The 18,456-nt window shown below is 40.9% G+C and overlaps 1 protein-coding gene across 4 annotated transcripts in view; it reads left to right on the forward strand.

The window, feature by feature from the left end:
- Positions 1-18,456, forward strand: part of TEAD1 (TEA domain transcription factor 1) — a 211,909-nt gene that overhangs the window by 179,281 nt on the left and 14,172 nt on the right. For all 4 annotated transcript variants that reach the window (XM_067532114.1, XM_067532115.1, XM_067532116.1 and 1 more), the window contains one exon: positions 4,444-4,617. In XM_067532114.1, the coding sequence (XP_067388215.1) occupies positions 4,444-4,617 (174 nt within the window). The remainder of the gene's footprint in view (positions 1-4,443; positions 4,618-18,456) is intronic.

An 18,456-nucleotide genomic window follows, 5' to 3' on the forward strand; every position in this document is an offset into this window, starting at 1 on the left:
ATAAACATTCATGCCCTAATCTATGGAGCGCAAGAATTCATCAGAGAGAGCCATAGTTTTGTGGAGTGTACGAGCAAAACCATAGAACATAAGGACATAATTTCACAAGAGCTGTTACATGTGTTGAACAATAAAACAAATGTAGGTGATTTGTCTTTGTTCTCCTACAGCTTGTATGTTCGCATCCTCTGACATTGGCCATTTGTCTTGGTTCCTTTAAATTCCTAAATGGATTATAATTTTTCTCATGTTATTAGTTGACAACAGTCATTTTTCATGGCTTTTCTGCATTCTTCAGATATTTAGAATTTTTTAAGGGAAGGAGTTCAGTAAGAGGCAGCCATCTCCAGGGCATGTAGTGTAATCCGACTCTACAGATGAAGTAGCTCAGGAATGCATTCTGTAAACTTTGATGTAGTTTCTATGCTTAAAAAAACACAGGACTTGACCCACTGTGGTTTACAGTATTTAAAGCATATAATTATGTACATGTCAAATGTAAGAGTCCCTTAAATACTGTGGCATGGGCAAATTCCTCAGTACTAATGTTCTTCAATAACTCTGCAGTATGCAGCCTGAAATAATAGTGAAGTTTGCTTATAATGAGGATGTTCTTGATCTTTTCAAACACTAATAGGCTCAGAAGATATAGCCATGTAACTTAACCTCATTGCTTTTATATATACACACATTCTTTTCATGGAGACTGCCCATATAACAAGCTCTCCGGGTACTTCAGGACAAATGTATCTTGTGCCTAACATTGTGTTGTCATTTACGAGCCTGTAGAAATATGCCTTATCTAATTAGATTAGTAACTGTTGTATTTCTTATAGGAATTACAGCAACATAAGCAGAAAATCATCACACACGCAAAGTCAAAATAAACATTTATGTCCTAAGAATATCGCCAGGTGATGTCATACCATCTGTCCCACTGTATCCTGTCAGATTTTTTGCTGCAGCAGCATCTGATACTTTGGCAAGATCTGCAGGCAACTGTAGTAACTTTACAGCTGCCTTTCACTTTGCTTTTATATTTAAGCAGCATAAAAGCTCTGTGTGTGATCTGCTCTCTTTCTATATACATAACATCTCTTTGATTGCAGTTTAGATTCTGAGAACTTTATACTCTTTTATGGTCTGGAAAATAATGTAGTAATGTCCTAAGAAATGTCTTACCAGATATTTTTGCAAGACAATAATGTTGGGACTTCTTCCAAGACCTCTTCCACTTGGCTCATCCAGAACACCTCGTCCAGTTCTGGGAGAACACTTCATCCAGTTCTCAGGGATCCTAAAAAATGCAATTTGACTCCAGCTCATCACTCAGGTTACTTTATTCGGCATGTGACAGCTCTGTGCCATGCAGACCAGGCCCAGATGCAGGGGCTTTAGGTACAGGGTGATACCAGTTCCAATTCCAGTTCAGTCATGTCCCATGCTAGACAGTTTACATACATTTTTCCTAGCCACTAACATCTATACTTCTTGAATCTAATTGATTTGGCCATTGTACGGATCATGTAAGGACCAATCACTTTGGAGATTGTGTAAGGACCTTATTTCCTCACCTTATCTACATTTCAAGTTAATCAGTTCAGCATGTTCCCACTTATCTCAACTAGCCCTGGAAACAGTCTCTCCAGCACACAGCCTGTCAAACCGTTGTTACCAGTTGAATCTTGCACTCAAATTTTTGCTCATGTCCAGAAAGATCTATGCCTACAGTTACGTGCCCCAGATTCCCATGTGTTGTCTTCATACAGTTTATCTCTGGAATCATAGTCACCACCTAAAATCCAGCGTTCTTTACTTTCTTTCTTTCCCTGATTGCCAGACATGCCTGGTCATTTAAAAGGTAAACCTAGAACAGCAATGGTTTCCCAACAATATCATATGGCAATTTTTGTATGTGCGTGCTCCAAGATAATATAATGGTGTGTAACTATATGTAGCTCACATGTAAGTGAAGTAGTTGTGTGTTAGGAATTATTGGCTTGATCTTACAAGCATGTTTAACTTTACTGGCATGAGTAGTCCCACTGAAGTCAATACAGAAGTACAGTCACATTGTATGAGGAATTTCTTGATGTTAATGGGGCTGCTCACCTGCGTAAAGTTAAGCAGGTGTGTAAGCAAGTGTAGGATTTGGCCTTTAGTTTTCTATATTTGTGACACTCTTGATACCTCTTGCAATGTAACTAAATGATTGTATTTTCGAAAAAGAAATGTTGAGGCCATCATGCTTCCTTCTGTTGGCTTGCGTATTTAATTCCAATGTACTATTATTTTAAAATAAATGTATTTTGTGTGTATAGTAAGTCTGTTTCTTCTGCAGTTATCATGCAGTTATCAAGTAAAGTGGCAAGACTCTGCAGATGTTGTTATGATAATCACTCGTAACTGAATAGTACGATAATTACTGTAATTCTTGTGTAAATGGTTGGTATGCGACTTAAACCTGCTCGTGGTAAGGCTTTACTGATAAACTTTCATTCATGCATTCATTCATTCATTCATGCATTCAGTCCCTTCCATTCACTTGTTTATTTTTCTGACCTATGTGCTCTTTAGAGTAGAAACACCCTATTTTGACTACACTGCCCCTTGGGAGCTTGTTGTATCTATAAGCAAAGATTGAGGCATGCACACAGAGGAACTAGGGATGGGGTTATTTTGAAAGAGCGCTCCAAGAAAAATCTGTGTACCTGATGTTCATATCTTGTGAATTGAGCCTAGGTTTATTAAAGCCAGAAGTGTTAACCTGTTTTTCCCCATTAAATAAAAAATTTCAGGAAGAGGCTGAAATGTATCAGATTATATTTGACCATTATAACAGAAGAGATGATTTTAAACAAATTAGTTATTAATAACTAGTAATTACTAGTTTACTTGTCCAAGTACAGTTGGTAAAAATCTAATGAGTCTATTTTCTTTTCCTCTCTGGGAAAGGCATATTCAGTTTTTATCCAGAGTGCATAGGAGCCCTAGACATGGACCAGGACCCCATTGTGCTAGTTGCTGTAAAACACAGGAAAAAAAAGACAGTCTGTGCCCCAAAGAGCTTACAGTCAAATGTACACCAACAGATGGAAACAGACAGGGGAATACAAAGAAACTGTGAGACAATATGGGTCAGCATGATAGGCCAGCTGAGAATGGCTTGACTGGATGCTCAGTTTATTTAGGTTTGGAAGTGTTTTAATCTGTTATGTCTCCAGATATATTGTGAACAAAGTAGCTAGGAAGATGTCTGCTTTGCATTTTCAATATTATTTTATGCTTACCTGTTAGAAATTGCCACCTTGTAGCCAGTATTTATCCAATATTGCAGAGTTTTCTGCTGTTCAGTGACTGCAACATTGGTTTCCCTTTAACTGACTTAGCAAAATTTTTGTGATCTATGGGATTAAAAAACAACCCTATAAATATAATGCTTCTTTCATCATCTCATGTGGTCTTGTGAGGTGTGAAGCACCCCCTGGGAGGGGCTTAGCATCATGCAGTATCAGGTCCTCTTCTATTTTGTTTCAGTGCTATAGTCTCAGACAAATATGCAGGGTGTAAACAGTAGGGTAAAATCCTGGTCCTGTTGAAATCAGTGGGGTAGGGGGAGTTAACGATAGACTTCATTGGAGCCAGGATTTCACCCTGAGGAGGGAGAGAGGAATTGTTTAGGGTGGTACCGGTGGCTATAACTAACTGTAGTGGAATGAAACTAGAAAGGGGGAAATTTAGGTTGAGCATCAGGTAACACATTCTGGCAGTGTGTCTTTGAAACTAGCTGCCACATGAAGTGGTAGAATCTTGGGTCATTTGAAAGTACCTTCAACAGAGCATTGGGGAATATACAAGAGAAAAATCCTACACTGGCAGGAAGATGGACTAGCTAACCTCTCAATTTCTTCTTATTGCTATAATTCTAGGGATTAAAGAAATATCTTTCAGGCAGCTGAAACTAATTGAAACACTCTTTTTTAAAGAAAGTAATGTTTGAAATGTAAAGATTAAGGGAGCTGTTGCACCAGCAGAAACTAAAGATCTCTGTACATAAGACATTAAACTGCATGGTGCAGACATCACCATTCTTCTAATGACCTCGACCTTTCTGTGCTCAGGATGGGCTAATCATCATGTTGCTGGCTGTTCTGCTTTTTAGATAAACATCTGCCTGCAGTTAGCCATGTTTAGCAGGTTTTACAGTAGGGGAACTGGTTTTATTGACTCTCGTACACTTGGGACTATGCCAAGACCACCAGAGTTACTTCATGGAAATCATGTTGCAAATAAACCATGGTCCCAAAGGTAAATGGGGGCAGGTTTTTCTAATCCACCAAAGCACCCTACTCTTAGCATGAGCACACAGACATACTGTTCAGCTTAACTAAACCGCTGTTGTTCTTGTACAATAGTCATTTTTTCCCCCTTTTTTTCTTACAGTACAACAAACACCTCTTTGTGCATATTGGACATGCCAACCATTCTTACAGTGACCCGTTGCTTGAATCGGTGGACATTCGTCAGATTTATGACAAATTTCCTGAAAAGAAAGGTGGTTTAAAGGAACTGTTTGGGAAGGGGCCCCAAAATGCCTTCTTCCTAGTAAAATTCTGGGTGAGTAAGACATACCACAGAAGGTAGTTTTAGGCTGTGTGTTCACACTATGTGCTCTCATACTCTTTCTAAATGTACATGCAAGCAGGAATTTATTTTGTGATCACTTAATAATGTGAACCTGTGTCTCCATCATTTGTGTATATATCCTTCATGTGACACACTAGCACAAAGCCACTTCTATTATGGTTTCCACAGTATGTCTGTGTTCCTGGAAAACAACTGCAGTAAGTGTAGTGCCTGCCAGCACAGTGTTGTACATGATCCTTTTCTGATGACAAACAAGTAATAAGATTAGTTGTTTATAAATGGTGAACTGCCATCTAGTGGTTTGGATGAAGAGCAATGGCAGCAACTTAAACAGTGTATATTTTTGAGTGTATCATATGTTGGACTCTGCTGAAGGCAGATAATACAGTTATTGGCCCTGAGATCAGCCAATATTTTCACAAGACAGTTATATTTAAAATTAGTATTTAAAAAAACTATCTAAGAGTTTGTGATTTAAGACATACACATACATGGCAGTATTCCTCCAATCTTCTCCAAAAGATTTAACAGCAGAGCATTATAATGATATCTCATTTTAGCAAGACACCATTTATTGTACAATATTTACCACAGAGCATTACTAATACATAGAATCATAATTGTGGGACTGGAAGGGACCTGGGGAGGTCATCTATTGCAGCCCCGTGCTGAGGCAGGACCAGGTGTACCTAGACAAACCCTGTCCAACCTGTTCTTTAAAACCTCTAATGATGGGGACTCCACAACCTCCTTGGTAACCTATTCCAGTACTTAACTACTCTTATTGTGAAAAAGTTTTTCCTAATATCTATCCTAAATCTCCTTTGCTGCAGATCAGTGGTTCCCAACCTTTTTGGCTCGAGGGCCACAGATATCATTGTTATAACCCTGAAGGGTCATCAGTTTTCGCCAGCAGCTTCCCTTCCCCCTCCTCACCTCCCCCTAAAAGCCAGATGGAAGCAGTTCAGCAAGGAGGCTGCCTCCTCGCTGATCTCCCATCCCCCTGGCTACAGCAGGGAAACCGCGCGTGTCCTGTAGCCCCATCCATTCCACCAGGGTCCCTAAGCAGTGGCTCCCTTCTGCAGCTGGGGGGACGGAAGATCAGTGCTTCTCTTCCTTTGGCTCCAGCAGGGACCCCAGCGCATATGGACCGAGGTGGAGCGCTTTGCCGTGCTCCCTGCTACAGCCAGCGGGAGTGGAGCACTGATCTCCCATCCCCTTGGCTGCAGCAAGGAGCCTGCACCAGTCTTTTAGCCCCGTGGCAATGTGCTCCCCCTGGGTCCTTAGGCAGCGGCTCCCTTGTGCAGCCAGCAGGAGGGGAGCGGCGGGCCACTTTTGGCCCCTGGACCCCAGGTTGGGAACCACTGTTGCAGATTAAGCCAATTACTTCTTGTTCCACTTTAGATAACTGTCCTCTTTGTAAGAGCCATTAACATATTTGAAGACTTCTTCTTTTCTCAGTCTTCTTTTCTCAAGACTAAACATTATAAACTATTATAAGGGGGGGAAAAAACCCTACAAAATGTTGTCAAAATGAATTCTAAAAATACATTTTGTGATGCAAAACATTTGCTTTGTTTTGTTTGAATTTGTTCTACTTCCTTGATAATTTGCCAAATTTAGTAATTCACAGTGGGACTCCCAGTCATTCATTAGTAGCAATTAATGAGGTTCTACAGGAGCATAACGTGTTACCTTTCAATATTACTTCTACTGTGTTGAAAAATTTAAGTTAAGAATATTGCTTCCATTTTTTTCTTGGCAGTAATTTAAAAAAGATGCATTAATCTGAAATTCTAATATCAAGATTTGCATGCTTCAGGGGAAAAAATTATTTGCTTCAGCTTTTTATAATTTATGTTGAAGCTTATGCCATCAGGAGAACTAGGTGTTGGGGACAGGAAGAGGTGTTCTGCTCTAGCATTCGCTTGATATTGACATAAACAAAATTATGGTTTAAGACAGGAAAATACTCTCTCAGAGAATAATCTTGGCATACATTCATTTTTATGATAATTTGTGGTTGGTTTAGCACCAACAGCATGTTAAATATGTGCAGACTAGCGCCCTGTCACTACAGTCCTATAAAAATTTTATTGTCCTGATTATACTGTGCTTTGGACATGTAAATAAATACACTGTGAGGTCATCAAGCTATCTAGCATGAGATCTGAACATGTGGAGTTTGTCCATGAAAAAATGTAGCTTGTCTGGTCTGTCATACTGAGTATTAGGCCCTCATTGACTTGCTAGACATTTTCTGCTGCACAGGAATTCACAGGTGAATTTTGCTCTAAGAATTGAAATGTAATGTTTTAAAAATCAGGTTTACTACCACTAAAGTTGTGGAAGCGTTTGAAAAATCACCTGTTAGTGAGGTTTTAGAAATTCTGTATCAAATTATGACCCTTACAACTAGGGTATGAAAAGCTAGTGTAGTGTTTAATGTCAGTTTTTTAAAACATGTCCATAGATATAAATTAGGGCTGCTTGGTTTTCATTAACGTTCCAGGTTAAAGCAGAGCGTGAGCTTCAAAAATGAACTTGCTAAGAATTTCCTGGAATGTGAGTAATGTGTAAAGCGAAGTAAAACTTTCGTAAAATGTCTCTAGTCACACCCCTCTAAGAGAGGGATTATTTTCTTCCTCATAGCTCTTGCTACCTCTGCTGCTGTTATCTGAGACTTCAGCCTGCTCCTCAAGTGGGAGTGTTGCTCTGCCAAACTGAAGGACCATTCTGGTCTTTACCTAGCTATTTCACTTAGGGTATGTCTGCACTGCAATCCAAGGTGTGATTGTTGCGTGGCTAGACATATCCGAGCCAGCTGTGGCATGGCTAAAAATAGCATTGGAGATATGGCAGCTTGGGCGTCACCAACAAGAGTAGGTCCTCAGGGTCTCCAGCATGCTTTTACAGCCCACGCCATCCCATCTACACTACTATTTTTGGCTGTGCTGTGTGCATAAAAGTAGCATGGGTGTGTCTCCACAAGCTTCAGTCACACCTCAGATTGCTGTGTGGACAAACCCTGAGTTGCAGACTTACCTGGCAAATGCATTGAACAAAATGTGCCCTACCTTTTGCTAATGTCTATGGCTTGCAAAGCTCAAGAGTGAAATCCTGGCCTCACTGAAGTAAATGATAAAACTTCCGTTGCCTTCAGTGGAGCCAGGATTTCAACCCGGCTGTTTTAGGGAGAGTTTGCTAAAGGAGGGGTTGGATTTTTATTGTCTTGAAAATTGATATTAAATTCCAGTTTAATTCTAATGCCTTTTTTTTATATTAAGTAGGGTGTGTACCCCCTAGGATGGACTCATGGGTGATAAATTACGCACCTGCACATTCAGCACCTTCAAAACACAGTGCAAATTGCCAGGATTTGAAGCATTACTCAGCTAAACCTTAGGTTTTAGCACCATTTATGCTTCTGCTGCCCCTTTTTTGAATGGGTAATTGTCTCTAAGAATCAAACTTACAGTCCATCAACAATATAGGTACCTCAATGCACTTACCAAACCCCGTCTTTTTGCTAACACATGGTTGTACAAAAGAGACATTACATATGCAGGTTGGACCTTAAGCTTACAATTACACTTCTGTATTCACACGTGGGGTTTTATGCGTACATGAAGTGTATGCCCATTAACCCAACCACTGACAATTTAAATATTTTAATAGGCATTTTCCAAAAGAGACTTTTAAAGCTCCAAGAGGAAATGGAGTTTTAAAGGCCTAATTACAGCTGAGGAGAAGTTGGCACTGAAATCATTATAGGTGGAGATGTTAGTGCACCGATAGTTAAGGTTCCCTAACATTTGCCATTATAAGACCTTGTTTTCAGTTGCTAATATATTTGCCAAACTTTAACTATTCAGGCTGAAATTCTCCATGCCAGGTGTCTGCCTCAGGGAGTGTTTATTTGCTGTGGCACCAGGTGCAGGAAGTGAGAGCAGGAAGACTGCCTCTCCTGCCAAGGCAGCTTGACTAGTATGCAGAGGGGTCAAGAGCCAAACCTGGAGGGGTTGAGGTTGGTAGATTGGAACATGGAGCTTGTGGGAGGGAGGCTGTGATGGATAGACTGGGGCTGGATGGCAAAGAGACCAAGAGCAGAAGCTGGTGGGGAAATGTGGGTGGATGTGGGACTGAAATCAGAGGAGAAGCCAGGATGTGGAGACTGGGGATGGCTAAGCAAGTAAAATTGGTCAATGAGTCTGGGGGAGACTTGGATGAGGAGCTTGAGGGGTGGGGGGACTGACTGGGACTACCTATGTGACTGGGACAAGGAGCCAGGGATGGAAGGAGTAGAGACATGACTGGGGCATGGGCAGAAGGGGTCAGGCTTGAGGGAATAGAGGCAGAAAAGTCCCTGTGACTCCCTACATCATTGTCCCTTCTAGAAACTAGAATTTAATCCAAGATTCCTGAGTCTCAACCTTCCACTGCAGTCAACAGATATACGCGACATCTACAGGCACAAATGTGTCTCTCACCTCCCTCTACGGCTAGTCCACAAAGAAGATGCCAACCTACTCCTGCTATCAGTTACTCTGTTAGCTCAAGTGGCAGAGATCTGTGCTGTGCATTTAGAGGTTCCAGCACTGATGTTTAATCCTGTAGGTGACAATATGGTTCCACATGATGACATTTCTGGGTTTTTTTCAAGGTGGTTTGTTTTTTGTTTTAATGATAAAATTCTGTTTAAAAAACTCAGGTAAAAGAACTTTATGATTGCAACGATGAGCACTCAAGTTAGTAAATGCCAGATTTAAGGTTGCCTGCTGACCGCAGTGGACTGTTGAGATTCAGGAAGCTCTGTAACATTAATTCAGCCCCGATGTGCATATGCGTTATGTTACAGACATTAACGACATGATCACATCCTATTTTTCCCCAGGACTGATGCCTCACTAAGTGCACAGGATGAACCTGGTCTCAGGATGAACCAGGATGAAGTAGAGAAGGAGGGTGTTGTCTGTAGGACAACGGCCTCATTTGTTGCAGAAGTTGGAAGGTGTGTTGTGAATGAGGCAGGGAATTGGAGAAAGATAAAGGATGGTTTCATGGCTAAGACAATTCACTACTGCCCTGGAGCACTGGAATATATTCCTGCCTGTGCTGCAGTGTTCCTCTATGATGCTGGGCAACTCACTTAAATCAGACTTTTTACAGGTGGTCATTAATTGTGTGTTCCTCATTTCTTGGGTGACTGACTTGAGACCAGGGGATCTGAGTTGCAGAAATACTGAGCACCCACAACTGCAGGTGAAGGCAATTGGCGCTGTGCTTTGAATTTATAAGATGTTCTATAATGTAACATATGTGGAAAAAATCAGGTCCTAGGCATCTCAAATTAGGCACCCAAAATTAGTGGGCAGTTTTCATAGGTTCATATATTATGAGACAGGGACCACTGTGATCATCTAGTGTGACTTCCAGTATAGTACAAGCCATAGGACTGCCCTGAATTAGCTTTAATCTCTGTGGGTCTCAGTTCCCGATCTGTTAAATGGGAATAATACCACCTCACCTCATAGGGGTGTTGTGAAAATAAATCCACTAATGTTTGTAAAGAACTAAGATAGATGACTAAGATAAGATGACTGCACCATAGAAAGCTGGTGAGGAAATTAATAATAATTGTGTCTTCAGGATTTGGTTTGAAAAGTATTCAGTAAACAAGGCCTAGGGGGACACATTCATTGAATGATGGGGATAAAAAGAAATGTTGAATAGCTGCTCATTAACTGTGCACTAGAGGAGGAAGGAACCTGTGGAAAAAATATGTGATCATATAATTAAAGACTGCATAAGCACAAGGGAGCTGAATAAAGATCACACAGGCAACTTTAATTCTAACGTTTCCTGACTTTTGTGTTCTTGACTTTGCAAACTTAATGGTGTTTTAATGTAGTTTTGGATTTTAATAATATACAAATTAGAGAACATGTAATACCAACATTCTTGTTGATTATATATTTAAAATATTGAAGAGAATGTGTTTTTGGATCATAAGCTTGTAATAGGTGAGAGGATTTACTTTTCCATAGCTTTCGCTAAGGCAGAAGGCAATCTGCCAGTGTTAGCACAGCACTGTGTATAACAAAGCCATGATGCATGTTCCTGTAAGAATAGACTTTGCATCAGTCCTCTTCAGCTAGAAATGCATGTAGAATGAATGCTACAAAGCTAGGTAATTAGTCATGAGAAATTAGATCCCAAACTGTCAACTCTCTTTACTTAATTTTGACCATCATGATATTACGATATTTACAGAAAAATTATATTAATGCCTTTTTTTTAATGGAACCATACAGAAATTGTTCTAAAACAGTAGGCCCATTCACAAGTATTACTACTTATAATGCTGCCAAGATCAGTGATTACCTAGGTTATTATCAGTAAATGCCAGGCAACCCTGACTTCACAGAACACTTGTGGAATTTTCTGTTCATGAATTTAAAATAAAAAAAAAAAAAAAAAAAAAAGATTTGCTCCTATGCTCCTGTCCTTTTTTTCCTATTTTTCAGCACATGCACGTGCATGTGTACACACACACACACGCAGGTATTTACACTCAGAGAGACATACATATACGCTTATGAGTCAATATCAGCCATTTTTATTTATTTTAAGAAATACAACTTTTCACAGGTACCCTTAATGCAACGTAGTTCTGTTTATTCTTAGCATTCTCTCCCTCTCTCTTTCTTAGCAGTTGCACTCCTTCCATCATTTCTTTTTCTCCCACCCTCTCCTGATCCTTACAATTTAAGCACCGAGTGCTCAGCCCTGTACAAAATGCTTATGGAGAAATACCTAGTTTTTTGCCCATTGAAAGTATATAATCAAAACAGACCAACAAGACAATACAGATACAACTCTGGATACCTAGAGGAAGGTTATCAGTACTGCACTACTTTAAATTATCAAGTGCATTATCAAGTGCATAATAACACTGACACTGCTATTTTTAGGCTTGGGTGGAATTAATGTAATTAAAAGAGGAATTTGAATGGGCAGTATGGAAGAAAGCCTGGGGAGGAGTAAAGGCAAAGAAGACCAGGGGCCATTGGCAAAAAGAAAGAGGGAGGAAGTAGAAGGAAATTAGGGCAGATACACAGCCAGGTGTGGTGGTGGTATGTGCACCTGAGAAGGTGAGGCTGAGACACTTGAACTTGCTGTGGGAGGTGAAGGGAAGCCAGTGGAGGGATTCAACGAGATGGTGACGTGCTCCAAGCAGCGGGCGAGGAAGAGTATTTTATGGTAGCTACGGTATTTTGAATAACGTGGAAGGCAGTGAGGTACAAGACATGGAGACTAGAGAGGAGTGATCAAGTTGATCGATGACCAAGACACAGACAAGTGGTTTAGCCATGGAGACAAGTTGGAATGTTCCCTTTATCTTCCCCCTCCAGTTAGGTTTTGGGTTTTACAGTAGACTGGTTTACTATCATTTTTCTCTGTGGCAGATATAAGACTTGTTAAAAATTAAAAAAAAACGAGTGAAGGGAGAAATCTTCTATAAAAGACACTTGGCAATCATAGAGTTTGGCTTTGCAAAGCATAGCAGGTGTCAACTACAAAGCAAATTGCTGTATTGCTCTGCAGGGACTTGTTACTTCATCTGAATTACATCTAGTCTGACATATACAATATGATACCAACAGTAAACAAGCCCTCAGCCCCAATTTTAGTGAATAATCTGGATGGTGTGGTTTTTGGCCTCCTTCATACCTGTGTCTAAATCTTGCTGCCTCTTCCTTTGTAACGTCTCAAATATCCATGCCATTCTGTCCGTTCAGGCTATGAAAGCACTAACCCAGGCCCTTGTCTTGCATCTTGAATAATGTAATCTACTCCTTTTTGGCTTTGATGGCTCCAGCTTACACCTGTTACAAATGCTACCACTAGACTGATCTGTCTGGCCCGTCATGCTGACCATCTTTCCTTTCTCTGTGCGTGTCTCCATCAAGTTATTAGATCTGAAAGGAAGGGTGGGGCTAAAAGGTGAAAGCTATTAAAGGTGATGTAAGAAGCATGTGCATCATGTGGTGAAGGGGATTGTGAGTTTTTGGGGGCAAGGATTTTCTTTTTGTGTTACTACTTTACATAGTGCCTCGTGCCTGTATAATGGGGTCCTGATCCTTGTTGGGTGCTTAGGTGCTACTGCAGTAAAAATAATAGTAATTTGGTTTTACATTATGGGTCAGATCCTGCTCCCAAGGAAAGCAGTGTTGAGTTTGACCATTAAATTCTTCAGGAACAAGAACAGCCCATAAGGGTAAATATATCTAAAATGAGTGAAAGGCTGGTCTCTGTCTAGTTGCATAGTAGAAGAGAACAATCATTATACATTAATGTCTGGCTTTTTTGCTTTCTTACTGTGCTACATGAACTAGCTTAATTTTAAATGCTTACAGTAGTTTACCTTATGCTTCAAACTGATGAAAGCCTTGTCATATGTCAGTGCAACTCTATGAAATAGAGAATAAAACTCATCTGAAGATGTCTGGGTGATATTAATTGATTTTTTTTAATGAATGCCTCCATTTGCAGGAATCTGCAATGCAAACAAGCAGTTATTAGAAAGTAATACATATTATAATTAGGGCAAGCTTTTAAAGATGTTTTGAAGTCCTAAACATTTTTGAAATTCAAATGTGGAATGGAAATAAAGGAATCTGCACAATAAAGGGACATTAAATTATGTCGTGTCCCCCTCCCCCCCCCCCCCCAAAAAAAAAAAAAAAAAAAAAAAAGAGAGACTGTTTTATAGATGTAAATATATGCCATAATTAGTGGTAAGTAACATGAGTAGGATGGTCGAGTTTATTCCTATTCTTATTTAAAACAGCTGTGGCGTGAAAAATAATTCTGCTTCTCTTTGCAATATGTTGTAACAAACAATTTACCCATGTAGTCAGTGTTCAAAAATGCCTTTGTCCACATGATCTCCTCCCACCCCAGACCCCCTCCTCCTCCTCCTCCCCTCTCCCCCCAGTTTCTCCCCATGTGCTTGCAGGAGACTTTCTGAAGACAGAAATTCTTTGTGTTCTTCATTCACAAAAAAAGTTGTTGCTTCTATTTTTTTTTTCTTTTTTTAAATATGATTTTTATTGAAAAACAATGATGCTTGTAATCCCCCACTCACCACTTCTGATTGGCAAATGATTTGCAGTTCACAAATGTAATCTGTGATGTGGATGAGTCTACAACCAGCATGCAAATGTATTCTAAACAAATTAGAAATGGAAGAAAGCAGCCGTTCGCCTCCTTTTCCCTCCCCCCTTTAATTTAGAAATCTGGACCCTCTCTGCACAGCGGTCTCATGTGGTGCTTTTGCAGGACTTCTTCACAAATTGATACAAGGGCATTAGTACCTCAGAATCAATAATGAGTCAACAAGGAAGAGCAGCTGAGAGAATGGACCAGCTTGGCCTGTCCATCACAGCCTCACCATGTGGCAGACCAGGAAGCAATTCCAAAACTGCAATATAACTATGTGCCAAGGATCCAGATGCTACCATTGGAAAAAATTGCTTCACAATTTGGAATCTCTGCCCTTTGATCACTGTTCGGAAAGAAAGAGGGGGAGATATAATGTGATCATATGAATGACACTTCACTGCAGTCAGTAGTAGTTAAAACCTATAAGTTGTTAATAAATCACTATATATTTAATTTTAACTACTGAATGTTTGTGTACATTATGCTGTCCTCTGCCCAAATCCCACTATGTTACTAATAAGTGCATTTTTCCTTCTGTTCAGCGGGGAGAATTTAGTCGTCTCTGCAGTTGTTGCCAATGCTGCTTTTTGCTTAGCCAGACCCATTATTACACAAGAAACCTATCCCCTTCTTGCTATAGAGACCTAGAGCAGTGATCCATGTCAAGTTTTTGTTTTTTTGTTTGAAGCCAGTTCTGTTTCAGTACATGCTGTGATGCATCATGTCAACACTTGATATTGTTGATATACAAAGAGTTTTGAGTGAATCTATTATATTGTACGTGCGTTGCTGTACAATTGCCTATAAGCTGAACAGTTCCATCTCCTAAGACTTGTTCAGAGGTTTACAGTTCGTGATAAAAGAACATTTCAAAAGTGAAATTCATAGGTGTCCTTTTTATATAGGACCTAAAAATAATAGTTTGAAAATGTGTGCAGTTAAATTTTTAGTTCCCTGATCTTATCATTTATAATCCAGAAGGTGCAGCTTTTACACTTTAAGCAGAAGGTCATTGTATAAGTATGATGATCAAAAGTGCTGGTTTTAAGACCAAACTGCAGCAGATACTAAATTACTCTGCCTTATTTCTGTGTCTCTAGACTTGTTATTTAGGCTTGAAAAGTGAGGCCTATGCGATTGACCTTTTTGACGATATGAACAAGTGAGGAGCATTTTAGAAATGACTTCTTATTTATCTTAGACATAAGTGAAGCAAAAAAGGAAATGATCTGATGATAAAACTGTAACTGTGTGGGCAATAGAAATAACTAGTTTTGAGAGATTATTCCTATCATCCGCCATGAGATAACTGTTTTATAAGAAATGCCTATTCTTAAAATATTCCAGTAGAGCAGCTGTGGCATGGTTGAATGACTATGTCACTATTCTTCATGTTCAAATGTAATTGCAAACCAGCTAGGATGGCAGCAAACCAGGCAGGATGGTTGAGCTCAGAACAATTTATTACCAATCACAGTGAACACTGTATTAACATTAACCAGAGAACTAATAAAAAATGTTTAAAAAACAAGGAGGAATAAAGATAGAATTCCCTTCTGTTAGTACATGACTACCATAGGACTGTTTGTGTTACTCTTGTGTATGTGACTCTCAAGTGCCTTCTCCACTGATTAATTTACCAAAGCAAGCCTGCAATAATATCAGACCTCCTCTTTCTTCTCCCTATTACTAATTACCTTATTATGTGCTATTATCAGCATATTACCTGCAAATGGTGGTTCCACAGAAATAGAATGTAGCTGCTAAGTAGAATGTAAAAAGTTGCTGCCTAGTTTAAATAATGGACACAAATGACTTCAGAAGTACATCTGCCTGCTGAAACTCCCACCAAAGATTCAGCTGATTCTTGGGCAATCTTTTACAATGGTTGGCCAGAGATATGTTGTCATACATCAGAAAGACACCTGGAAATTATTATTATTATGAGAGGTTTAGCAAACAACTTCATACATAATGGGGCAAATTCTGCCCACTCCCTATGGGCACAGAATATGTGGCAGTTGCCAGAGTTGATGCTAGAACTAACAAATTTAGCTGTGGGGACTTCCATGAATGAGTTCAGTCCCTGAATCAGTCCTTTTTTAGAGCTGTTTAAAACAAGGGCCTTAAAGAGTGGCTCCCAGATTACGAGGTGGACAGTGGCAAAACGGCTTCACTGCTGCTCCAATCCTTGGGAGGGAAAACTCACCCTCTGACCCATGATCCCCTTTCTATTATATTTACTCTTGCTGTGTGCACGGACTAGGATTTGGCTTTAAGTAAAGAAAAGGTAGGAGGGATGTAAAAATCAGTTTAATTAAAAATCCGTTTAAACATTCAAAAAATAGAACGTTTAAATGCTGGGGGTGGGGTGATGGGACATGCTGGGCTTGGCTTCTCACTGCCAAATGAGAGCTGCCTAACTCCCAGCCCTCCTCCTCCCCCTGTGGTGGACTCCCCTCCTGTGCTGGGCTCCATGACTCCCCGCCAGTGAGAGCTTCCCTGCTGCTCTCGCTGGCAGGGAGCCAGACCAGCTGTGGCTACCCCACACCAGTGCTGGGCTCTGTGCCTCCCCCACTTATGGGGAGCTGAACCCAGCTGCGACTATCCTGACGCTGGGCTCCACAGGGTGCCAGCCCAGCTGTCGTTCCCCTCCCCCACCCCAGTTTAAACGGTAATCAGGTGTTCAAAACGTTTAAACAGCTGATTACCGTTTAAATGGTTACACTTTTACATCCCTAAAGGGTAACAGTGAGGTAAACAGAATCATCTTTTCTCTTGAGCCCTGGAAGCCTCAGTCTGTGCTTAGATAGTTTGGTAATAGATATTCACTCTGTGTAGAAATAGCTAAAGAAATATAATTCTTTGTAAAAATAGTTTTCTTCCAGTAGGCTGTACTTCAGTAGGGCACTTTAAGCATGTGCCTAACTTTAAGCAAAGGAGTAGTCCCGTCTAAGTCAAGGGGGTTTAAGTACCTTGCTGAATTAAGGTCATGTTACTTACCCTTGTCAGTGATGGACCCCTCTCTCTGTGTTAGCCCTTCTTTTCTCTCACCTCAAAAGTCTCCCTTGTGGTGATGGTGTCATTGCTTTAAGAAAGAAAAAAAGAAATCTAATGGACCTGATCCTCCAGTGCAGACGTGCTCAATTTAGTGCAGCATTCATGAGGAGGCAAAGGTGGCTCTATCCCTTTTTGTCACAGCAGTAAGCACATTGGGCCAGCCTCTGCCCTTAGTACTTGCATGCTATTGTGGCTGGTCAGCCCAAGTAGTCAGAGCCAGAATCCTCAGTCATGAGACAGGAGTCAAGAGTCGGCTGGGTAAGGCCACCAGGAGGTCAGAGGCAGGAAACAAACTGGAGATGAGAACAAGACGTCAGGAACCAGGTTCAGGCTGTGTCAGGAGACCAGGGGGTCAGAGTCAGGAGACAACTGGAGGTCAGGAACCATAAATCAGATGCCAGGACTCAAGCTGGGTTGGAATGCCAGCCAATGAAGTCAAAGGAGCAGGAAGCACAAAGGCAAGCAGGGTGAGGCCAGCTGTTCAGACAGCTTCCTGTTTCTGCTGCAGGCTTAAGTAGGGCCAGTGGGCCAATCAGCTACTCTGGGACTTCGCCAATCAGACCACAGGGGCAGAGCCTCACTCTGCGGCTGGGCTTCATGGGTCTCAGGTAAGCTATTGCTATCAGGGCCACAAGGTGGAGGGTCATAGTGTGGCTGCTGTCATGAACCTCGCTGGCCCGCATTTGAGACCCTTGAGTCATGACATTGCCACCTTCCACAGCGTTGCCCTCTCAGGCTGGCTTCTGTGGAAGGCCCAAACCAGGACGGGAATGTGAATGTTTGCAGCTGGCTCCCAAATGCGTTCTGCCACGCCATAACTTTCACAATCAAGCAGGTGCCATAATTTGCCTTGATTCATCTTACAGTTGAGGACTTTGTGTACAGCGTATTTCTCCTGGCCTTGTACATGCACTGGTAGGGTGGGTGATGGGCTTTATGGGGAACTGTGTTCCTGATGTATGGTTTTAGAAGTGAGACATGGACTATGGGGTTAACTCGAAGGGGTCAAGGGAGCTGGACTGGGTTGATTTGTTGCCAAATCCAGTATGGGCCAAGGAACCAATTGTCTAATTTTCGAGTCAGTCTGTCCATGTAGAGGTGTTCTGTTGAAAGCTGTACCTTTTGTCCTGCAGAGCAGGTGGGGCCTTGTTGATTACATTTGTCCACATACCTTTCGGAGTTTTCCTTTGCCTTTTTAAGGTGTCCCTTTGCCTCTTTTTGGGTGTGATGGATGTGTTGTACTAGGTCTGAGGCAGAAGGATTGGGGGAGGATCTGGGTAGTTGTGGGTGAAAACAGGGATGGTACCTTGGTTGATAAAGAGGCTGTAGGCTGTGCATGATCCACATCATTGCACAAGAATTGTGCATACCATAATAGTGAAGACCAGTTATCCTAGTGATGGTTGATGGTAGCTTCATAAGTATTCGAGGATCTAGTTGATTCTTTCTGTTGGACCATTTGACTGAGGATAGTAGGCAGAGGACAGCTTGAGGCCTATTAAGCATTTAGTATTCTTTTAA

The sequence above is a fragment of the Emydura macquarii genome, unplaced genomic scaffold, assembly GCF_026122565.2.
Source record: "Emydura macquarii macquarii isolate MOO-44397 ecotype Brisbane River unplaced genomic scaffold, CSIRO-AGI_Emac_v2 contig_3240, whole genome shotgun sequence".
Lineage (NCBI taxonomy): Eukaryota > Metazoa > Chordata > Testudines > Chelidae > Emydura > Emydura macquarii.